General features: G+C 53.4%; 1 protein-coding gene across 2 annotated transcripts; it reads left to right on the top strand.

Moving 5' to 3' along the window:
* Positions 1 to 1,049: 1,049 nt before the first annotated feature.
* Positions 1,050 to 19,952, top strand: SARM1 (sterile alpha and TIR motif containing 1). 2 transcript variants are annotated; one of them, XR_015554669.1, is made up of 10 exons: positions 1,050 to 1,865; positions 6,876 to 7,494; positions 9,499 to 9,711; positions 10,001 to 10,092; positions 10,203 to 10,438; positions 12,670 to 12,772; positions 12,841 to 13,030; positions 17,701 to 17,822; positions 17,909 to 19,084; positions 19,239 to 19,952. XR_015554669.1 is itself a non-coding variant. In XM_087440746.1 (9 exons), the coding sequence occupies exons 1-9, from the start codon at positions 1,396 to 1,398 to the stop codon at positions 18,036 to 18,038; spliced, it is 2,175 nt and encodes a 724-aa protein (XP_087296872.1). In that variant the 5' UTR covers positions 1,050 to 1,395; the 3' UTR covers positions 18,039 to 19,952. The 2 variants fall into 2 exon arrangements, 1 of the variants encoding a protein (XP_087296872.1); XM_087440746.1 differs by having other exon boundaries at positions 17,909 to 19,952.
* The last annotated feature ends 1,570 nt before the right edge of the window (positions 19,953 to 21,522 follow it).

The following is a 21,522-nucleotide window of genomic DNA, read 5'->3' as shown; positions in this document are numbered from 1 at the left end:
TTTGGTAAAATGAGACTAATAATACTTGCCTCGTGGGATGTTGGGAGATTACATGAGCTAAAGCAGACACAATGCCCAGTGCCTGGAGTAGCCCCAACTTCTTTCCCATAAATGGTTATTGATCCATGATCTGTTTGATCAGGCACATCCCTGGCCGGGTGGCTCACCCACCCGTTGTGTATTTAGGGCAGTGAAAGCGGGGTAGGAGGAATGCTGGTAAGCACTCTGGGTAAATTTTTTTTTATCATAAAAGAACAAAGTTCATATCTGGGTTCATCTCTTGGGTGTATTGATTTCCCCAAGCTGGTCTTCACAGCACAGTAAGTTGGGTGAACATTAACCCTTTGGACTGGATTTGATTCCCGAGTCTCCCACTAATTCAGTGCTCCTGGACAAGCTACTCCCTGTCCTCGCCCTCAGTTTCCCCATCCGTAAAGAGTGGCCTAGTTCCCCACACTTTCAGACTCGCATGAGAAGTAGGATCCTTCTACCCAGAAAATGCCCACTGGCACAGAACTCCTGATCCTGTGCCCACTTTCAGAGCTCCACAGACCTCCTGAAGTCCCCCCACCACCTGGAGGAAGTGAGCCTGAGTTTCCAGCTGACTTTTTCTGTTCTGTAATCAGAGGGGGGTGTGACTTTGGGCAGTGTCTTCTCTATGGGCCTCAGTCGGGTCAGATGTTAAATGGGAATACTAACCCCTACCCGGCAGGCATGTTGTAAGGTTTAATTGAGAAACAGGCATAAAGGGCCTCAAGAGTTGTACAGAGTCGTTATTATTATGGCATTAACCACTAGAGGGGAGAGGGCACCCTCAACAGTGTTGCCCTCATATTCCGGTGCCACGGGGGGGAAACCGAAGCCGTCGTCACGCTCTTCACCTGCATCTAGAGGTGGGAGGGCCGGACGCGACTACAGGAGAAAGGCCTGGCCAATGTTTGGGCGTGGCTAAGGAAGGCTTGTGGGTGGGACTGCGCAGGCGGCAGGGGTGGAGCCCCGAGTGGCGGGGCGTCGGATCCGGCTCCGCGGCTTCTCAGGGGCGGGGCTGCTGCAGAGCATCTCTCTGCCAGAGGAGCCCGAGCTGGAGCCTCGCTTTGTTCTGGTTGCCGTCTGCTAGACCCTCCGGCGTCTGGATCCATTCCTCGCCTCCTCCGGCCGCCCATCCCCTGCATGTAGGCCTGCATCCCCTTCCCCAACCGCGTCGTCCCAGATACCGCCCTCACCCCTCCCTCAAACTTCTGGCCAGCGCCCTTGCCGGGTATCCTCCTCTACATCCCTCCCTCCTGCATCATCTTCTCCCTGGCCGCTTCCCAGGTCCCCCTTTTCCCAACGTCTGGGTCGCTCCGCCCGGCCCCGCCCCTCCAGGCCAGGGATGTCCCCCGCAGCCCGGCGTCCATGGTCCTGACGCTGCTGCTCTCCGCCTACAAGCTGTGCCGCTTCTTCGCCATGTCGGGCACACGGCCCGGCGCCGAGCGGCTAGCGGTGCCGGGGCCGGACGGAGGCTGCGGCGCGGGCCCGTGGTGGGCCGCGGGCGGCCGCGGGCCCCGCGAGGTGTCGCCCGGGGCGGGCTCCGAGGTGCAGGGCGCCCTGGAGCGCGCACTGCCCGAGCTGCAGCAGGCGCTGTCGGCGCTGAAACAGGCGGGCGGCGCGCGGGCCGTGGGCGCCGGCCTGGCCGAGGTGTTTCAGCTGGTGGAGGAGGCCTGGCTGCTGCCGGCCGTGGGCCGCGAGGTAGCCCAGGGTCTGTGCGACGCCATCCGCCTGGACGGCGGCCTCGACCTGCTGCTGCGGCTGCTGCAGGCGCCGGAACTGGAGACGCGCGTTCAGGCCGCGCGCCTGCTGGAGCAGATCCTGGTGGCTGAGAACCGGTGAGGGTGCCGGGCTGGGGGGAGAGCGCGGGGGGCTGTGGGGCAGCAAGGGCGGTCGAGTGCCTGGGTCTCTCGCGTGACTCGCACTGTGCCTTTCCCGCCTCCGGTCACCAAATCCTTGCACTACACCCCTGTTGGGGATCAGCGTGTCCATTTTACAAACGAGGAAACGGGCTTGGGAAAGTTTAATGACTTGCTCAGCGTCACACAATGAACTAATGGTGCAGCCAGGATTCACTCCCAGGGCTAGTGGGGTGAGGAATGAGACAGGGAGAGGAAGAATGGAGTAGTAGGACAGGAATCTGTCCCCGGTTCTGAGGATGGAGATGGGATCCTATTGCCAATGCCCCCCCTAAACCCACAGCCCCTCTTCCCACGGGCCTGGATGCCCTTCTGTGCTACCTTCTCTCTGCCACTGAGCGAGGAAGAGAACACAATGCTCAGAAAAAGTGTGTGTGTGTGTGGGGGGTCCTTGCCTTTCCTCTCTCTCCAGGCTGAAGTGACTGCTGACTTTCATTTCACTTTACTCGTCCCCTTCGTACCACTCCCAGTCTGCCTCCTGCTTCCTCCTTCTTCATTTTGGTCTACATAACAGACCAGACATGATCTCATTCTGCTACTGCTAATGGGGAACAGAAGGTGTGCTGCTGAGTTGAATGGGTGGGGGAAGAGGAAACTGAGGTGCGGAGCTAGGTAGGGGCCAGACAGAGTATGTGTTCTCTACCCTGTCCCCACATAGGGCCAAGAGACAGTAGGCAGGGTCCAACTGAGGCCTGGCTTCCACTCTTGCTTGCCTCTTGGGATCTTCCCTGGAATATGAGGACCCATGAGCACTCACTTTCTCTCCCCTCAGATACCAGAGCAGACCAGACTGTCACACTCCAGTCCTGTGCTGAATTCCTGGGACCCTCAGGTTTAGAAGTGTTTGAGAAGGGTCACTTTCAGTTCATCCAGCTCTCACAAGTGTGATGGGCATAGGTCAGGGGTGCTTTCCTTGCCATTTTCAAAAAGTAAAAATAACCTTGTGAATGGTGGAAATGATGCAACTGTCAAAAATGCATGAATGAAGCCATTTAAGGTGGGAGACCAAGTTCCACACTCTCCCCTTGAACCCCCCACCTGAGTCACTTGAAATGGCTTCACTTCAGTGTGTCTGAGGCGGGGGCAGGTCCCGAAGTGCACTGTGGTTCTGCTTGTTCAGCAAGTCATTAATCTCCCATATAACATCAAGTGTCCTGATGGGTATGGGCCATAAATCTGAAGGGATCACAAACGGAGTGGGTGCTCACTGGATGTGGTGGGCTCAGGCTGGCGGGTGTGCCCTGTAGGCCTGGTGTGTGGGATGCGGCAGAACTCCTGAGGAATGGGTGCAGCCAACACCCTAGGAAGAAGAGGGCTGCAAAATGCAAATAAGACTATTTTTCAAGGTTGAAAATAATAATGCCCACCTGGTTCAGAATTACTGAGAAAGGAGTCGCACTAACCAGTGTCCCTGGTCCCAAGAAACAACGTGTGGTGCCAGCATCACTTCAGGACCAAGGACAGAGCTGAGCGCACCTGGTCGCGATCAAAATCTTCCCAAAGAAATGCAGCATCTCCTCACCTGTCTAGACTGCACAGAGAGGAGGCTGGAAGGGAGAGAAGGGGAGTGACACACTGAGAATTTGTGTCTATGAAATCTTGTCCTTCCTCCACCAACCAACCTCCTCTTGAAGTAGGATGTTCCATCAGGGTACCCCCTCCTTTTGCTATTCCCTTTCCCGCAGCTCTCTTCTTCCCAGGGTGCTGCCACAGCCACTGACCAGGAGCCTAAGTCATAGCTTCCCTCACCCCCAAATGCCAGGAGAAGCCCAAGAGTAGAGGGCCCTCTGAGCTTGGTCCCACGACAGCCAGGGAGGGCCCCATGTGACTGTTAGCCTTCGAAATTCACAGCCCATCCCCATCAGGGGACCATAATGAGGTTAAATGGTTTAACTCAGAAAGGTTGAATGGCTTTCCCAAGAATATACCGTGAATAAGTGGAGGAGACAGGTTTTTAAAAAACCAGAAAACTATTGCACATAAATTCAAAAAGTGCAAAGGTACAAAAAAGATACACACTTGAAAGTTCTTTCCACCCAGATCCCTTCCCTGGAGGCAAACCAGTGAAACAAGTTTCTTGCATGTCATTCCAGAGTCTATGCATATACAAGTATTTGCATACATATTTATATTATATATACATGCTTGTATATGTAATATTTGTATATTTGTATATACAAATATACATATTTACAAATATACAGATTTACAAATATACAAATATGTATATTTGTACAATTTCTCCCTCCTTTGGAGCTGGGATTTGAACCCAGACCCACAGCCTCTCAGGTTGCAGAAGAATTGGGAGCTGAGTGAATAGTCCTCACAACAAGCACACAGTTCAAGTTCTGTAAAGGTGCCAAGTGCATAGGGAAAAGTGAAGGCGGGGGTCAAGAGACTCAGAATGAAGTCTTTTCTCTGAATTGATGCTACTGAGCAAGCCTTCCCTTCACTGGTCCTCAGGAAATGAGGGTGTTGGATTAGATGATTGCATAAGCACATCCTGGTTCTGACAGTCTCAGGGTTTGTGTAGTCAGATTGTTCTGGAAGCACAAAGTACAGACAAGGATCTTGAGCTCTGGAGACCGATGTGAGTTCAAATTCCAGCGATGCCTCTCACCAGCTGTGTAAACCTGGGCATGTCACATAACCTCTCTGAGCTTTGGCTTTCTCGTTGGTAAAAGGAACAGTCGCTGGCTGCCCGAGTGGATGATTAGGACCCAGTGGTCCCTCAGACTCCAGAGAAGCTCAGTGATCAGCTCAGCAAAACTGTGCTGGCCTTATGCCACGTTCTGGGCTCAGCTGGGCCCTGCAGTAGACGCAAAGTCATAGCACTGTGGTCACTGTGGGGCTCACTGGGCAATGACTCCATGGCTGGCTGGGCCTCTATGTCTTTGGGGGTAACGTCACCTGTGGAAGACATCATTTGTGGAAGTCAGAAAGACAGGAAGAGTGACCAGGTCACTCCCTTTCCTGAAGCCTTTCAATAGCTCCCCATTTGCCATCAAGATAAAGTAAAAATGCCTTGAGATGGCTCAAAAGGCCCTCAGGACTCTTTCCACACTCTCCCCTTGAACCCCCCACCTGAGTCACTTGAAATGGCTTCACTTCAGTGTGTCTGAGGCGGGGGCAGGTCCCGAAGTGCACCAGCTTTCAGACGTCTCCAAGCCTTTGTGTACGTCTATGCCTAGAATGCAATCCCCGCTTCTCATCTGGACTAATGTCTCCACCATCTTTTTGACTTAATCCCATAGGCAACGGTTCAGTATATTTAATGTGTATCTTTCTATCTGTGTTCTGGTAAAATCTGTTGTGTGCATGTATTTTTAATTTACACAAACGGTGCTGTTATCTAGCACATTCTATTTCTTACTTTTCCCCACTCAGCATTATGTTTTTAATATCCTTCATGTTGCTGTGTCATCATCTGCTCAATCACTTGTAACTGGTTCCTAGTCCTCCAGAGTGGGCACCTGCCCTTGTTCCCTCTCCACTTTCCCAGGCTGGACACCGGACTGCCCCCAATTTCCCTATAACAAGTAACACTGCAGTGATCAGCCTTGTCTATGTCCTCTTGTGTATCTGTGTGACAATCTCTTTGAGATATAAACCCAAGAGCCTCAATTTCTGGCTCATAAGGTGTGAGTCTCCTTAATTTCACCCACTCGTCCCAGCCTGCTCTCCAAATTGACTGCCCCAGACTGCCCCTCCACCCACAGAGCTTCAGGGCACTCACGGCCCCGCATCTTGGCGACCTTCCGTATTACCTAGCTTCTACTTTTTCCCTAATAGATGTAAAGCAATAGCTGTTTTAATTTTCAGTTCTCTGATTACTCATGAGTTAGAGCATCTCTTTATTTGCTGGTTAATATTTTGGATTTCCTCTTTTGTCCTTTGTCCATTTTCTATTGGATTTACTGCCTTTTTCTTGTTGATTTGAATCTTTAGCTATATATTCTATATATGAATCCCTTGTTGGTTTTATATTTTTCCTTGTTGCTTTTAGACTTTGCAGATATCTCTGGCCTTCCGTCTGTTCCTCAAACATGCCAAGGTCATCAGCCCTCAGGGCTTTTGTCCTTGCTGTTCTCTCTGCCTGTTAGGTTCTTCTCCCAGATACTTGCAGGCTGCGATCTCTGGATATTTCACTCTCAGATGTCACCTCCTCAGACACAGTCCTCCACCCAGGCACTCTCCATTACCTCACTTTTTGCTAGCATTGTGGCCATATCACTGTTATCCTGTTCCTTCATTCTTTCCTTGCTTACTGTTTGTCTCCATATACACTGTGTATAAGCTCCAGTCACTCTTAGTGACTGGTCAACTTCAGCCCCTGGCGCAGTGCCTGGCACACAGTAGGTCCTCAAGAGAGAAGTTTGAAGGGAAGGCTAAGAGTGGTGCGTTTCAAGGGACACTTCAAATGAGGATAAGAAGTTAACATTTGTTGAGTCTTTCCTACGAGCCAGGCGCTGTGCTGAGCACTGTACATGGATTATCACATTAGTTCTCATAATAACCCTGTGGGGTAGGCATTCTTTTTAACCTATTTGCGAGATGAGGAAACTGAAATAGAAGATAAAGGAAGGTACCTAAGGTCCCACAGCTAGAAAATGGCAAAGAAGAAACCAGGCCCCAGGGGATCCTCTCCAGAGCTAGGGTCCTTAACCACTACACAGACTACTTCTCCAGGGGAGGGTTTACTGGAGGGAATGGGTGCAGCCAGGATGAAGCACATTTAGAATCAGAGAAGTCTGATCCTCCCAGGGCAGGAGATGGGGTGGGGGGGGGCGAGGTCAGGGAGGATAATGCTCTCCCTCATGTCCTATATGACGCTAGTGAGGCCCAGAGAGATAAGTGACCAGGCCGTGGCGCCCAAGCCCCCCAGGCCGCGGCAACTCTACCATGCCCCTTCCTACTTTCTCTCGGCAGGGACCGGGTGGCGCGCATCGGGCTGGGCGTGATCCTGAACCTGGCAAAGGAGCGCGAGCCGGTGGAGCTGGCGCGGAGCGTGGCAGGCATCCTGGAGCACATGTTCAAGCACTCGGAGGAGACGTGCCAGCGGCTGGTGGCGGCCGGCGGTCTGGATGCCGTGCTGTACTGGTGCCGCCGCATGGACCCGGCGCTGCTCCGCCACTGTGCGCTGGCCCTGGCCAACTGCGCGCTGCACGGGGGCCAGGCGGCGCAGCGGCGCATGGTGGAGAAGCGCGCCGCCGAGTGGCTCTTCCCGCTCGCCTTCTCCAAAGAGGACGAGCTGCTGCGGCTGCACGCCTGCCTCGCTGTGGCGGTGCTGGCAACCAACAAGGAGGTGGAGCGCGAGGTGGAGCGCTCGGGCACGCTGGCGCTCGTGGAGCCGCTCGTGGCTTCGCTGGACCCCGGCCGCTTCGCCCGCTGCCTGGTGGACGCCAGCGACACCAGCCAAGGCCGCGGGCCCGACGACCTGCAGCGCCTCGTGCCGCTGCTCGACTCATCGCGCATGGAGGCACAGTGCATCGGGGCTTTCTATCTCTGTGCAGAGGCTGCCATCAAGAGCCTGCAGGGCAAGACCAAGGTGGGTGCGGATGTGGGGTGGGGCGGGGCGGAGTTAGAGAGCTTCCCAGAGGAGTGACATTCAACTGGGACTTGAATTTCACATAAGAGTTAGGTGAAGCAAGAAGGATGAGGGACTGACCCGTCATTCTGGCCTTGAAAGCAAAACCACGGCTTTTAAGCAGGGGACACTTGTCTTTTACAAAGATTACCCTAGCTGCTGTATGGAGACAGGATTGGCAAGGGTGAGGGTGGAGGCAAGGGGGTCAGATAGGAGGCCACAGCAGGAGGGCAGTTGGGGCGGTGGAGGTCGGGACTAGGGCATGACAGCAGAGGCAGAGAGAAGCAGACAGATTCCAGAGATGCTGAAGAGATAGAGTAAGGACTTGGTGGGTGACTGGGTGAAGGAGAGGGAGGAGCTGAGGATGACTCCTTGCTTTGGACATAGGCATCCAGTGGATGGTGGCACCTGGCACTGAAATAAGGTAAACTGGGTGAGAGGCAGGTTGTGGGGTGGCAGGGTGGGGCCAGGGTGGGGAGTGAGTTCACTGGGACGGACTGGGTTTGAGGTGCCTGAGAGACCAGTTGGGGAGCTCCAGTGGGCCATTTTGTCATTTGGGTCTGGAGTCCAGGAGTTGAAGTGTACAGACAGAGGCTTGGAGCAGGACATCAGTGTGTCAGCCAGATAACTCCCACCTGAGTCCCAAGAGTCCCCGTGTCCAGGGCCGGATCTGAAGCCTTTGCCCTTTGCTTTAACTTGCTGGGTGACCTTGGGTACCTGGCTTCCCCTCTCTGGGCCTCTCTGTATGCCTAATTTTTGTCCTCTGGAAAATGGAAGGAGTGGATTATAGCAGCAGTTCTTATCCTGGATGTGGGACTAGTAATAGTTAAATTATCAAAAGTTTGCGTTTTTTTCTTTTTTAAATATTACAGGATCAAGATTATCCCTATAATGTCACTCTCCTTCCTTTGCATTCCTTTAGGGGCTTAGGGGGTTGGTGACAGCTGGTGCACAGGGAGCGGTGCACACTGCATGGACCACCCTGTCTGTTACCAGAGCTGACATCTGGGGCTGCTCAGAGGAGTGTGTCTCACATGATTGTCACCCATTGTGTGTGTTCACAGATCAAGAAGAGACAGTTGTGTTAGGGGCTCTCTGAGGCCACTTCCAAGGTCCACTGTTCTAGCAGCTTCTGATTCTCCTCTCTGTGCCCCAGAGTTGGGCCATGGGAGAACTGGCTTTACAGAGCAGTTCATTCTGCTTTGGGAGAAGGGACTTGAAGGAAAGTAGGGAGTGACGTCCCCAAGGATTGGGTCTGGGAAGCAGCCATGCCCACCAGCTCTGGCACTCCTTTCCCAGCAAGGCCAAGTGAGTGCAGTTCAGTAAATACATAGTGAGCCCCCACTCTGTGCCCTGCAGTGTGCCAGGCATGGGACTTTTGGGGTGACTAAGACATGACCTCAGCATATAGTCCAGTGGAAGTTGCATTACCAACTAACAACAGTGGCATTCAGAGTGTGGTACAGGCCTAACTGGAGGTATGGGCCAAGCAGTGAAGGAATCAAAGCAGGCTGCGTGGAGGACGTGATAATCAATTTGGATTCCAGTGGATGAGTAGGATTCCCACAAACAGGCAGGAACACTATGGCTGAGGCCCAGAGGTGGGAAAGCCTTCTTGGGTGGCTGTCGGACAAGTGTGGGTTGGTGAAAGGGGAGATGAGCTGGGAGAGGTGGGCAAGGGCTGCACTGTGGGGGCCTGGAGGTCATACTGACAACTCAGACTCTATCCCAGGACAGACGGAAGCTGCGGAAGGGAGACATGAGGAGGACCTACCTGGTCAAGAGTTGAGAGAGGGTCAGGAGGGGGAGTCCACAGGACTTGGTGATTCATTGGATGAAGGCAGGGCTAGGGCAGATGGTGGGACTTGCAGCGGTGAGACGAGGCGAGGGAAGGGAGTGGGTACGTTTGGGGGCAGCTGGCGAGCTGGTGGCTCCAAGACACCCTCATCCCCACCCCTTCTCTAGGTATTCAGCGACATTGGCGCCATCCAGAGCCTGAAACGCCTCGTTTCCTACTCCACCAATGGGACCACGTCGGCGCTGGCCAAGCGCGCGCTGCGCCTGCTGGGCGAGGAGGTGCCGCGGCCCATCCTGCCCTGCGTGGCCAGCTGGAAGGAGGCCGAAGTCCAGACGTGGCTGCAGCAGATCGGCTTCTCCCAGTACTGCGAGAGCTTCCGGGTAGGGCCGGGTAGGGCCGCGCGGGGCCGCCTCCCCGGAGTCAGGGCCGGCGCATCCCCGAGGGCGCGCGGACGCTAGGGGCGCCCTGCACGCAGGCGACTGCTCCCCCTCCTGGCCCGCACACCCGCGGCGGCAGGGTGGCCTTTTGAGGGTGGGGAGCCTGTACTCAGCCACTTGAGGGGTCGTCACTCGGCTCTAATATGGGTCCCATCCGCCTCCCCCATCGCCGTCGCCAGTTGCCTCCCCTTGCATCTTGTGCTTGGGGTCCAAAGTCTGACCCCTCTCCCAGGAGCAACAGGTAGATGGCGACCTGCTTCTGCGGCTCACGGAGGAGGAACTCCAGACCGACCTGGGCATGAAGTCGGGCATCACCCGCAAGAGGTACGGAGCCTCCTGCCCGCCCCCACCCCCGCCAGGTCTAACTAAATGCCCCCTCCGCCACTAGCCAGTTCCGAGTCAGGCCTCAGCGTCCTCTCGTCCCTGGGGTGCAGATTCTTTAGGGAGCTCACGGAGCTCAAGACCTTCGCCAACTACGCCACATGCGACCGCAGCAACCTGGCTGACTGGCTGGGCAGCCTGGACCCGCGCTTCCGCCAGTACACGTACGGCCTGGTCAGCTGCGGCCTGGACCGCTCCCTGCTGCACCGCGTATCCGAGCAGCAGCTCCTGGAGGACTGCGGCATCCGCCTGGGCGTGCACCGCTCCCGCATCATCTCAGCCGCCAGAGGTCAGCCTGCCCACGTGGGACCCCACCACTGCCGGAGCCCCAGCCCTGGAGGGGCGAGGGGGGACACATGGTGGGGCCTCAGAGCCTCACTGCCGATTGATTGAACACATGCGCTGTGCCAGACTAGACTCTGAGGATGCAAAGATGTATATGTTGCACTTTGCCCTCAAGAAGTTCCCAGTCTGAGATGGGTAGGAGAGTGGGAGTAAGGCTGGTATATAAACAGATGGTGACCATGGCAGGAGGCATGGCCAGGACTCCAGTGTGAGCCCAGAGGAAGCACTGCCTACCCTGTCCACCCGGGGCTAGGCATTTAGAGGATGCTGGACCAGGTCTTGAAGGATGTATTGGGGGTGGAGAAGGCAGCAGGAAGAGGGAGCAGCATATGCTAGGGTGGAGGTAAGACAGAGCATGGAGGGTGCATACATAGGATACAGGTGGGAAGACAGTGGCCTTATCCTGTTAGCCAGCTGCTTACAAAGTCTGGGTTCTGGAGGTGCTTTAGGGAGGTCATGAGGGCAAAGTGGATTCTAGGACTCTAGCAGCCCTCTTTAGTTCCGAATTTATTTTAATTTACTATTTAGCTGATATTTATTGTTAATTACTATATGCCAGGCCCTATATTAAGTTTTTAACAGATATTGTCTCATTAATCTCTATATCCATTCTAGGCAGTGAGCATTAATTTTTGTGTGTGTGTGTGTGAGGAAGATCAGCCCTGAGCTAACATCCATGCCAATCCTCCTCTTTTTTGCTGAGGAAGACCGGCCCTAAGCTAACATCCATTGCCAATCCTCCTCCATTTTTTCCCTTTTTCTCCCCAAAGTCCCAGTAGATAGTTGTATGTCATAGTTGCACATCCTTCTTAGTTGCTGTATGTGGGATGCGGCCTCAACATGGCCGGACAAGCGGTGAATGGGTGCGCCGCCGGGATCCGAACCTAGGCTGCCAGTCGCGGAGTGCGCACACCTAACCGCTGAGCCATGGGGCCGGCCCCATGAGCATTAATTTTTTAAATCAACTTTTAAAACGTTTTTAAAAATAAAAGAGGTATAATTTAACTTAAAAGTGTTCAGTTTGAAGAGTTTTGGAAAATGCATACCCCTGTGTAACTACCATCATAATCAAAGAGAAAGAATATTTCCATCAAGGGTGTTGATTTTAAAGATGATGAAACAAAGATGTAAAGAATTTAGATACATTTTCCAAAGTTATAAAAGCCATTAAAGAACAGAACTGGGATTTGAACCTCTCTCTTTCTGCTTCATAAACAGACAAATGTTGTCTCTGAATATTATAAGCAGATGGACTCTTTTTAGTCCTCCATTCATTCAGCAAGGATGTACTAAGCTCCTACCAGGGGTGAGGGGCTGGGCTTTGGCTCCATTCTTTTGCTTCAACCAAGGCAGATCAGCTTTTATCATTTTGACATTGCAGCTCCCAATAAAATCCCATTTTTTAAAAACAGGGAGGTCCTATGACAAAAATAGCTTACAATTCCTTTCTATAGGAAGTATGGAACCATGCACGTTTTTTAAGTGGGGGCAATGACAGACTTGGGTTTTAGAAAGATCCTTCTGGTAGCTGTAAACAGATTAAACTGGGCAAGTGTGGATTTGGGGAGACCACTGAGGAGGCTGGAGTTGAGGGCTGGACAGAGGGAGGGCCCTGGGGCTAGAGCCCAAGACGTTTCCTAGGAAGACTCCCTAGAGCACGGTGCCTGGCTTTGAGCACTGGACGTCAGCTCCAGGAGGGCAGGGTAGATTTGTTTTGTTCGCTGCTGTATCCCAAACACTAAGAATCATGCCTGGCACACAGTAAATATTTGTTGAGTGAATGAATCAGAGGTAGGAGTTGAGGCTGATACCAGGTTTCTGGCTTTGGTGGGAAACTAGGAAGAAGGGGGTCATGGGAGGATTTGGGATGTGTTGGTTTGGAGTGCCTGCAGGCAGCTGGCTGTGCAGGTCTGGAGTTCAGGAGAAAGGGCAGGGCTGGAGGTGCATATCTATCTCCCTAAATCACAGTGCCTCTCTCCTGAGAGAGACTCACCAGTAGTTAGCGGCATTCCTTCCTGTAGGCCCCATCTCTCTGCCTCAGTGCTCCTTTTTGGAGCAAGCCACCCTGCCTGGGCTGGGCTGGGCTGAGAAGGCTGGGTGGGCAGAGGATGATGTCCTTCGTGGTGAGTGATGGGGAGGGGCAACCCTTACCAAGCTGTCTCTTGCCTGCCTTAGAAATGCTACACTCCCCGCTGCCCTGCACTGGCGGCAAGCCCAGTGGGGACACCCCAGATGTCTTCATCAGCTACCGCAGGAACTCAGGCTCCCAGCTGGCCAGGTGAGTGGGGGCAGGCAGCCTGGGGCCTTGGGGCCAGGCCAGGGCAGTGACACAGGACTTCTTCGCAGCCTCCTGAAAGTGCACCTGCAACTGCACGGCTTCAATGTCTTCATTGATGTGGAGAAGCTGGAAGCAGGAAAGTTCGAGGACAAGCTCATCCAGAGTGTCATGGGAGCCCGCAACTTCGTGCTGGTGCTGTCGGCCGGGGCACTGGACAAGTGCATGCAAGACCATGACTGCAAGGACTGGGTACACAAGGTAGGTGCTGGCCTCTGTAGTCCCAGCATTGGCCTGTGGCCCAGGGGACAAGGTCCTCTTCCCATTCCTTCTCATCTGCACACTCCAGCAACCTCCATGACCCAGCTGGAAGTCAGGAGCCACAGCTCCAACTGTAATAGGACTTTAGCAAGTCATTTAGGCTCTCTGAGCCTCAGTTTTCTCATCTGCAAAATAGGGATAACTTACCTGTCCTATTCACCTTGTAGGATTGTTGTGAGGGTCAGAAAGGGATGAAAATGCTTTAAAAAATAGTCTCTGTGAGGAAAGGAGGGCAGGAGAGCATAGTGACAGGCACGGTGGAATCGCTAAGAGCACAAAGCTGTGAGTTTGAATCCTGGCTCTGGCTGTGGGCAAGTTACTTAACCCCGTGAGCTTCATGTTTATTACTGTAAAGTGAGATAATTATAGTACCTAACTCCCTAGGATATTGTTACAGGATTAAAAGAGCTAAAATTTATGAAGTGCTTAGCAGAATGCCTGGCTCTATAGTAACTGCTCTATGATGGTAGCAATTATTATTATTAATATAATGATTATGAGTACTACCACTTTTTAATTCACCGTTGTATCCTCAGTGCCTGACACAGAGTAGAAACTTATTCAATACTTGTAGAATAGATGGATGGATCTGTGTCACATTTGCAGGTTATTAATCACTCATCAGTGAGTAGGAATTGGGGCCAGGGCTGAGGGACGCAGTAGTCATCTGAGATGGGGCTTTTGTCCTAAAGCAGCTAAGGAGACAAGGATATGCCCAGAATGACTACATCATGTATAAATTGGTGTCAATGCTAAGTCAGGAAGGCAAACCTCTTACTTGCCATGGGAATAGGGAGAAGGGAGAAAACATTGAGGGCCGGGAGAATCAGAGAAGGCTTCATGGAAGAAGCAGGACCTGCCAAGAGTCTTAAGAATTTAGGTAAGTGGAAGAGAAGGCATCCCAGGCAGGGGAGCAGCATGAGCAAAGAACAAAAGTAGGGATGAGAACGGTGCCAAAAATCTACGCACATCACTGGTATTGCTTTATCCATCTTATAGATGAAGAAACTGAGGCTCAGAGAAGTAGAATAATTTTTCCCATGGCCACATTCATGTAGAAAATCAGAAGATCTTGGCTTTGAACTCCATCTATCTGACTCCAAAGCCCATGCTCTTTCCCAGGGCCTGACTGCGTTCCCTGGCGCAGATCTGAGGGGGTGTGAGGGGAGGGGGATAGGACCGGATTCAGCTGACACCAGAGATGATCGTCTGCATCTCCTCCCAACTCTACAGCCAGTGATGTCATGTTGATAGCCTGAAATCAGCCATGGTGGCATAGCCTGAAATCAGCCATGGTGGCAGTATTTATCCTAAGGAAGTTGGTAAACAGTACAAATCAGGGTTTTGTTTGTTTAGTTGTTTTCCCCCCCTGGAGAGCTAGTTAAACATTTAGCAGCACACCCCTGGCTGGACAAGAACTGTGGAAGCCAGTTATGGAGGGCCTAAAGCAGGGAGAAGAGCGCTGGGAAAAGGGAGCCCATGAGGGCAGTGATCCCGGGCCAGTGGGATTTAGGGAGAAGGCGCTGACACTGGAGTGCAGTCCAGATTGACAGTGGGAAGAGGACCAAGCCCCAGAGGCCATGTTTTAGGGGCTGAGTACTGGGCTTGTTAGGGGAGAGGGTGCTGGGCTAAAGAGACACCTGGAGGATCATGGCTGATGGCCTAGAGCAGGTGGCAGGTGGCCTTCTGAGAGAAAGAGAGGAGTGTCTGTGAGCTCCATGAGAGCTCAGATCTTGCGTTGTTCACACCGTATCCCTGATGCCTAAAACCAGGCATGGTACAAAGTAGGCTCCTGAAGAGTTTACTGAATCAATGATTAAACAGATGAGCGATTCTGATAAAACTGAGATGACAGGGAAAACCATACCTAGTGGATACTAGGTTCACCAGGTCAGAAGACTTGACTCTAATCAATTTTTCATTCTTAACCAGCTGGGTGATCTCGAAGCCATTATTCCTTTCTTGGCCAGCCTCTGAATCTGCACTGAGCAGTGTGCTGTCTTTGGTTCTGTGTAATTCTGGATGAAACAAATGTCTAAAGATTCCCAAATAAATTTCTGCAGGGTCAGAATTCATCCACATTCTCAGCAGAGAGGCAGAGGGCTTGGTTGAAGCTGCCCTGGACTTGGAATGTGAAGGCTTGAGCCAGAGGCCTGGCCCCTCCTGGGCTTAGTGTGTGTGTGTGACTTGGGAGCAAGTCCGTTCCCCTCGCTGGGCATCCTTCTTCTCATTTGTAAAATGGAGAGGTTCCCCAGGAGCCAATCTAGGTTGCAGCCATGCAGGTTCTTTCCTCAGGAAGGCTCTGCTCCACAAGGGTGCTTGGCACCCATCGTGGTCCCAGCAGACTGCACAGAGGGAGGAGGCAGGCAACGTGGAGGGAGCCTGTGCCTTGGACCAGTCCCAAAGGCTGCATTATCCCTCCTTGGTTGTTTTTAGTGCTTAATTGCCTCTGGTTTTAAAACTCCTTTCCCCGAAGCCACATTTAGTGGGTAATCAATATGGAAAACCACAAGTGAACTGCACTCAAGAAGTCCAATCCCTGTGGTTCCCCCTTGAAAGGGAAAAAACATTCAATAAGCACTTACCAGAGCACCCATTAATAGTAAGTAGTATCCTCAGAACAAACTTGTGAGGTAGGTTTATCACCCCCACTTTACAGAGGAGGAAATAATAACCCGTATTATTGATTAAGCAGACACGGCATGCTAGGTGCCGGTCTCACCACTTGCCTACTCCTCCCAATAATCCTACATGACAGGGACTGTCATTAACCCTGTTTTATAAGAAAACAGAGGCTTTGAGAGCCTGTTGTTTTTGCCTCAGGTCACACAGCCTATGTCAGAGACTTGACGTGAACCCAGATCTGCTGATTCCAGAGTGCCGCCCCTAAGTGCTATGCTGCTGTCTCTTCATTTATTCACTCATTCATTCATTCATCCAGCCATCTGCAAAGTTTTTAGCAAGGGCTGACTATGGGCAGGGCTTTGTGAAAGATGCTGAGATATAAGAAGAGTAAAAACCAGACACGGTCCCTGCCCTTATGGCTGGTGAGGAAGACAGATATTAAGTAAATTACCCATGAATTAATTTAAATTTGCAACTGTGGCATGTGCAGCAGAGCCTATGAGAGCCTGTAATAGGGGGGTCTGACAGGGTCAGGGAAGTGAGGGAAGACTTCCCTGGGAAAGTGTTGATTGAGCTCAGATCAGAAAAATGAGTAGGTATTAGCTAGGTGAAGGGGCAGGGAAGAGCATTCTAGACAGAGGAAACAGCACATGCAAAGGCCCTGTGCAGGGAGAGAATGGCAAATCTAAAGGGCGGCAAGGTCTGTGTGGCCGGGAGGACAGTGCAGGGGTAGAGTTTGAGAAGTGAGCTGTGGCCAACTACACAGGGCCTTCAGACCACATTCAGGTTTGAACTTTATTCTAAGAGCCATGTGAAGTCTTGAAGAGTTTTAAGTAGGGGGTGACATGATCAGACTTACATTTTGTAAAGAGTAGCCAGGTGAAGGGGCAAGGTAGAGAACAAACTGGAGGGGGCAGAGGTGCATGAGGAGAGATTGGTGGGGGATAAAGATAAGGGGGTTGGAGCAGGGTGGTGGTGGGGTTGGAGGTAGAGAAAAATGGGTGGATTTGAGAAATAAGTAAGGAGTACAATTGGCAGGGCTCGTGATGGATCAATTTGGATGCAGGGGTGTGAGGTGTTTCTTCTGACACCAGATTGTGTGGGATTTTTCCCACACCAACAACCAGTTCTCCAATTCGCCAACACCAACTGGGTGTCCCACAACTCAATTCAATTCTGCTACTAACGACCCAGAGTGAGGGGCAGACACCACAGGTTTAAGGGCTCAGTCCTACAAATCGGCCCTCAGTTCAGACGCCAGTCCAAAGTCCTGGGCTCCCAGGCTACCTGCACTTCTGACTTGGCTACAAATTCAGCAGTTCCCATGATGCCCACCTCAGGTTCAATAATTTACTAGAATAATGCAGAAAACTTAGGAAAGCACTTTTCTTAACTATTAATAGTTTATTATAAAGGATACAACTCAGGAACATCCAAATGTAAGAGATGCCGAGGGCAGGGGTGGGTGGCGTGGGCAGGGGTGGCACAGAGCTTCCACCGTCTCTCCAGGCCACCCTCCCAGCTCCTAGATGTGTTCACCAACCCATCCCATCCTTATGGAGGTTTCATTATGTAGGCATGATTAAGTCGTTGGCCATTGGTGACTGAACTCAATCTCCAGCCCCTCTCCCCTCCTTGGAGGTGTGGGGGTCAGCGTGGGGGCATAAGTTCCAGCGCTTTAGTCATAGCTTGGTCCTCCTGGTGACCAGCTCCCATCCTGAAGCTATCTAGGCACCCCACCACACCATCATCTGGAGATTCCAAGGGTTTTAGGAGCTCTATGCCAAGAATCTGGGACAAAGACCAAATATTTATTTTTTATCATACCACAAGGGGTAAGAGAGAAGTCAAGGTGGACTTCAGGACCAGCATCCCACCCTGGGCTCAGCCTCGGGCTCTTGGCCCTCTCAGTGTCTACCTGGTCCCAGGGTCCCTGGATGGGGACCCGGGTCTCTTCCTCCTCCTCCTCTCTCTTCTTCCTCCAGGAGATCGCGACTGCTTTGAGCTGTGGCAAGAACATTGTGCCCGTCATTGATGGCTTCGAGTGGCCGGAGCCCCAGGCCCTGCCTGAGGACATACAGGCTGTGCTCACCTTCAACGGCATCAAGTAAGGGGAGGGGGCGGGCACACAGGCCCCCCAGCTAGCAGCTCCCTCTGCCCAGCCCCCTGACCCACCAGCCTCTGTGCCCACAGGTGGTCCCATGAGTACCAGGAGGCCACCATCGAGAAGATCATCCGCTTCCTGCAGGGCCGCTCCTCCCGGGACTCGTCTGCAGGCTCTGACACCAGTTTGGAGGGTGCCGCACCCATGGGCCCGACTTAACCACTGCCTAGTTCCTGAGCCCTGCTGTTGCCATTTCCTTTGTCCCCCCTGAAGGAGCAGCTCTTCACACTGGCCTCCCTGGACTGAGACAGTCTGGGCCCTTCTTAGGAAACGGCTCTTCCCTCTCCCCCACCCTCACGGTTCACCTCAAACCCAGCTTCCTCAGTGTCTGGAAAGGAAGGGAAGCCAGGCATTGGGGGTGCTAAGGTTAGAGCTCCCCAGGCCCTGTCACCAGGTTCTCTGTCTCAGGTGTGGGAGGGTCACTGCTCAGTTCGGGAGACACTGGAGATCAAGGGTTTGCTGCAAACTACCCCCTCTCCCGCCCTGACAGCAGCCAGCCTGAGTAGGGGGAGGACCTCTGACGGAATTAGGGCAATGCTCAGCCCTCTCAGCCAAGTAAAGGCCTGGGCTCAGGAGCCAGCTGGGGATGAGAGTCCAGTGATGGCTCTCCCAGTCACCTCAGCTGTGCCTGGCCCCTGGGCTCACCACTTCCTGCCACCTTGTGGCCTTGCTCTGTAACCACTCAGTGCCCTTAGCCAGCCTGGCCTGGTCCCGAGTCCTCTCTCAGCCTTCCTCAGGTGCAGCCTCCTTTGCCACATCCAGGGTCAGGGGTGGGCTGAGCTGGTCCCCACTCTGGCTGGTGTGCAGCTGCGGCCAGCTTCGCTGCCCTCACTGGTGCACGGGACCCCCCTGCTTGGGCCTGGGCCTGGGCCTGGGCAGGGGAGGCCGAGTCTCAAAGGGCAGCTAGCCCCCCTACCCACGCCTTGGTGCTGTGCCTCAGGCTCCTGCCCCACTTGCCCACCTAGCTTCCCCAGCCCCTCACCCACCCAAGGCTGCCGGCCCACTTGCTCAGGGGCAGGCGGGGCGAGGCAGCCCGCTATGGCAGCAGCAGCAGTAGCCTGGGCAGAACCTGCAGCTCCATGGGAAGAGGCAAGATCCTGAAGAAGGGCGAGGGGTGCATTCAAATCACCTGGGAATTCTGTTAAAATTCCTTTCAGGAGACCTGGGGCGGGGCCTGAGTTTCTGCATTTCTCACAAATTCCCAGGTGAGCTAATGCTGGTGGTCAAGGAATGACACTTTAAGTAGCAAGACTCTGAAACACACATCCCTCACGAATCTTGGCCATTTCCCCAACGCTCCACTCCATGGTCTCTGTGATCAGCAGAGTAACCCTACCTGGTATTATCTCCATTCTACAGAGAAGGAATTGAATGACGTGCCCAGCTTCCCGAGTCAGTAGTGGCAGCCCCAGGCTCCAGACCTCACCTCCTGGTGCTCAGTCCACTGCCAGAAGGACTGCTTTCCTGAGAATCATCCTGGAGGCTGCACCCCGGGCAGGGCTGTTGCTACACAGACAGCTGGCTTCTCCCTTGCCCCAAAGAATCTAGTAATGGGAAACAGGTTTTTGCAATGAAAAGGCTGACCCAGGGGCTATACAGAAATAAATGAGCAGGAATGTCCCTCTGCCCCTTCCTCCACTAGGGTAGGACAGCAACAAAGTACCCTCCCTCCTGGGTTTATTAACGCAGGCTTCAGCTAATGGGGTCAGCTGGAACGTGCCCTGCCTCTTTCCTCCTGAGGGCACTGGGGTCACACCTCAAGGCTGGCTCAGCACCCAGAGCTGCCTCCCGCAGGTGCTGACCCGGTCACTCCTAGCTCTTGAGCTACATCATCAGAAAGTCAAAGGTCTCACTCCAGGCTTGGGACTCCTTCCTTCCACTCCCCTCCCTGCCCGAGAGACTGTCTTTGCCGGTCCTGGTCCCGGCTCTGGCTTTGACTGCTCCTTCCTTCATGCCACACGAGAGCCCACCAGTGCCCAGCCCTGGATATGACAGTGACTGAGGCAGGCTGGACGTTGCCCTCACAGATCAGAGACAATAATAATACAGTGTGATGAGCATCCTGCAGAGGAAGCTTTCTGTCTTTTTGCTGCCAATTGGTCCTACTCCCTCCTGAGGGCCCCATGGGCAGTATTCAGAGGTTTCCCGGCCCTGTTGATCTGTTTGGTACTCCCTCCACTGCTGTCCCCCCCTCCTGTCTCTCTGGGGAATTGGAGTCCAGCCTCTGGCCTCCGCCAGGGCAGCTGAAGTGATGACCCTCCCCCCAGCCAGACTAGTGTGTTCAGGGGACTGCCTCCCCTGCCATGACAAACTGCCCAGATCGCAGCCAGGCCAGGCACCTTGGCCCTCACCTTCCACCTAGGCCTGGCCCCACAGGGCTGGTCCTGAAACAGGGCTGAGAAATGGCCTCCCCTGCAAAGCCTGCTCTGACACGGGTCTGCAGGGTCAGGCTTTTCTGCTTGGATGGGCTGTAGCTGTTGCCCCCAGGTCGGGGCTGAGTCAGCTAGGTCAGCCCACCTCACCCCACCCCTCCCTGGGACCAAGAACTGCTCAGGGACACCCAATGGTTAAAAGTCCAGCTCCAACTCATTCATCCTTCCCCCAGGCCCATGAAGAGAGGCATCTCATTCTAGAATCTCAGAACATGATCTAATCCAGTGTTTCCTAACTTGTTCAACCATGATCAGACAATTTGGGGCATGGCTGATCTAACCCTTCATAGAACAGCTTCCTCAAGGTGACACACAAGTCAGAGGCAGTGCCTGGAGTACAGCCCAGCCCGGAGATCAGCCCCGGGCCTTTTCCCTACCCACCTCACTGCCTCATGCTGGGACAGTCAGTGGAGGCCTCCTTGCTTCGGTCTCCCAATGACAGAGGGGACAGTGAGATGGGAATCTGGAAACAGGCCCAGCTGCAGAGGCCACAGCTGACCCTGGTGTGCCCTGGGGCACCCCCATTATACCTGCATGATTTCCAGCCAGGAAACTGGCCGGCAGGACAGATGAGAGAGAATGAGAGTAGAAATGGCGGCATGGGGCCAATCCTTGTGGCCAATTCTGGCTTAAAGAGTCAAGTACCCCTGATTTGAGTCTGCTTGGGGGCTTATCACCCTCATCAAAGCCAGTGCCTTAATACTGAATCCGATTCTGCCTTTCAACTTCAGGTCCAGGCTTTCCTAATGCCCAAAAATGGGCCCCTCATTCTCTGGGAAGCTGGGGCCCCTGCACCATATGGGGAGTCGCGTCTATCTCCAGGTTCCCGTTGACCTACAGATGCATGAGGGATGGTCTCAGCACATGGCCCTGCTGAAATACCCAGTGATGGGAGGTGTCAGAGGGCTGAGTGTAACAAAACCTGATTCTTCTTGGGCTGGTGTAGCCAGGAAGACCAGCACAGGTGCCTTCAAGGAGTGGCTCTCCGACTGACCCTTAGGAATGAGCGGCCAAGTGCCGGCCCCGTGGCTTAGCGGTTAAGTGCGCGCACTCCGCTACTGGCGGCCCGGGTTCGGATCCCGGGCGCGCACTGACTCACCGCTTCTCCAGCCATGCTGAGGCCGCGTCCCACATACAGCAACTAGAAGCATGTGCAACTATGACATACAACTATCTACTGGGGCTTTGGGCAAAAAAAAAGGAGGAGGATT

The sequence above is a fragment of the Ceratotherium simum genome, chromosome 16 (assembly GCF_057802395.1).
Source record: "Ceratotherium simum simum isolate JZ-2026a chromosome 16, ASM5780239v1, whole genome shotgun sequence".
NCBI classification, from domain to species: Eukaryota; Metazoa; Chordata; class Mammalia; order Perissodactyla; family Rhinocerotidae; genus Ceratotherium; species Ceratotherium simum.
Note: the sequence above shows the minus strand (reverse complement) of the source record. Positions and strands in the feature narration are given on the sequence as shown.

Coding starts and splice junctions, on each gene's coding strand:
- SARM1 (XM_087440746.1), top strand. CDS start 1,396: ATGGTCCTGACGCTGCTGCTCTCCGCCTACAAGCTGTGCCGCTTCTTC. Junction 12,773..12,840: donor TCAGGCTCCCAGCTGGCCAG/GTGAGTGGGGGC, acceptor ACTTCTTCGCAG/CCTCCTGAAAGTGCACCTGC. Junction 13,031..17,700: donor GCAAGGACTGGGTACACAAG/GTAGGTGCTGGC, acceptor TTCTTCCTCCAG/GAGATCGCGACTGCTTTGAG.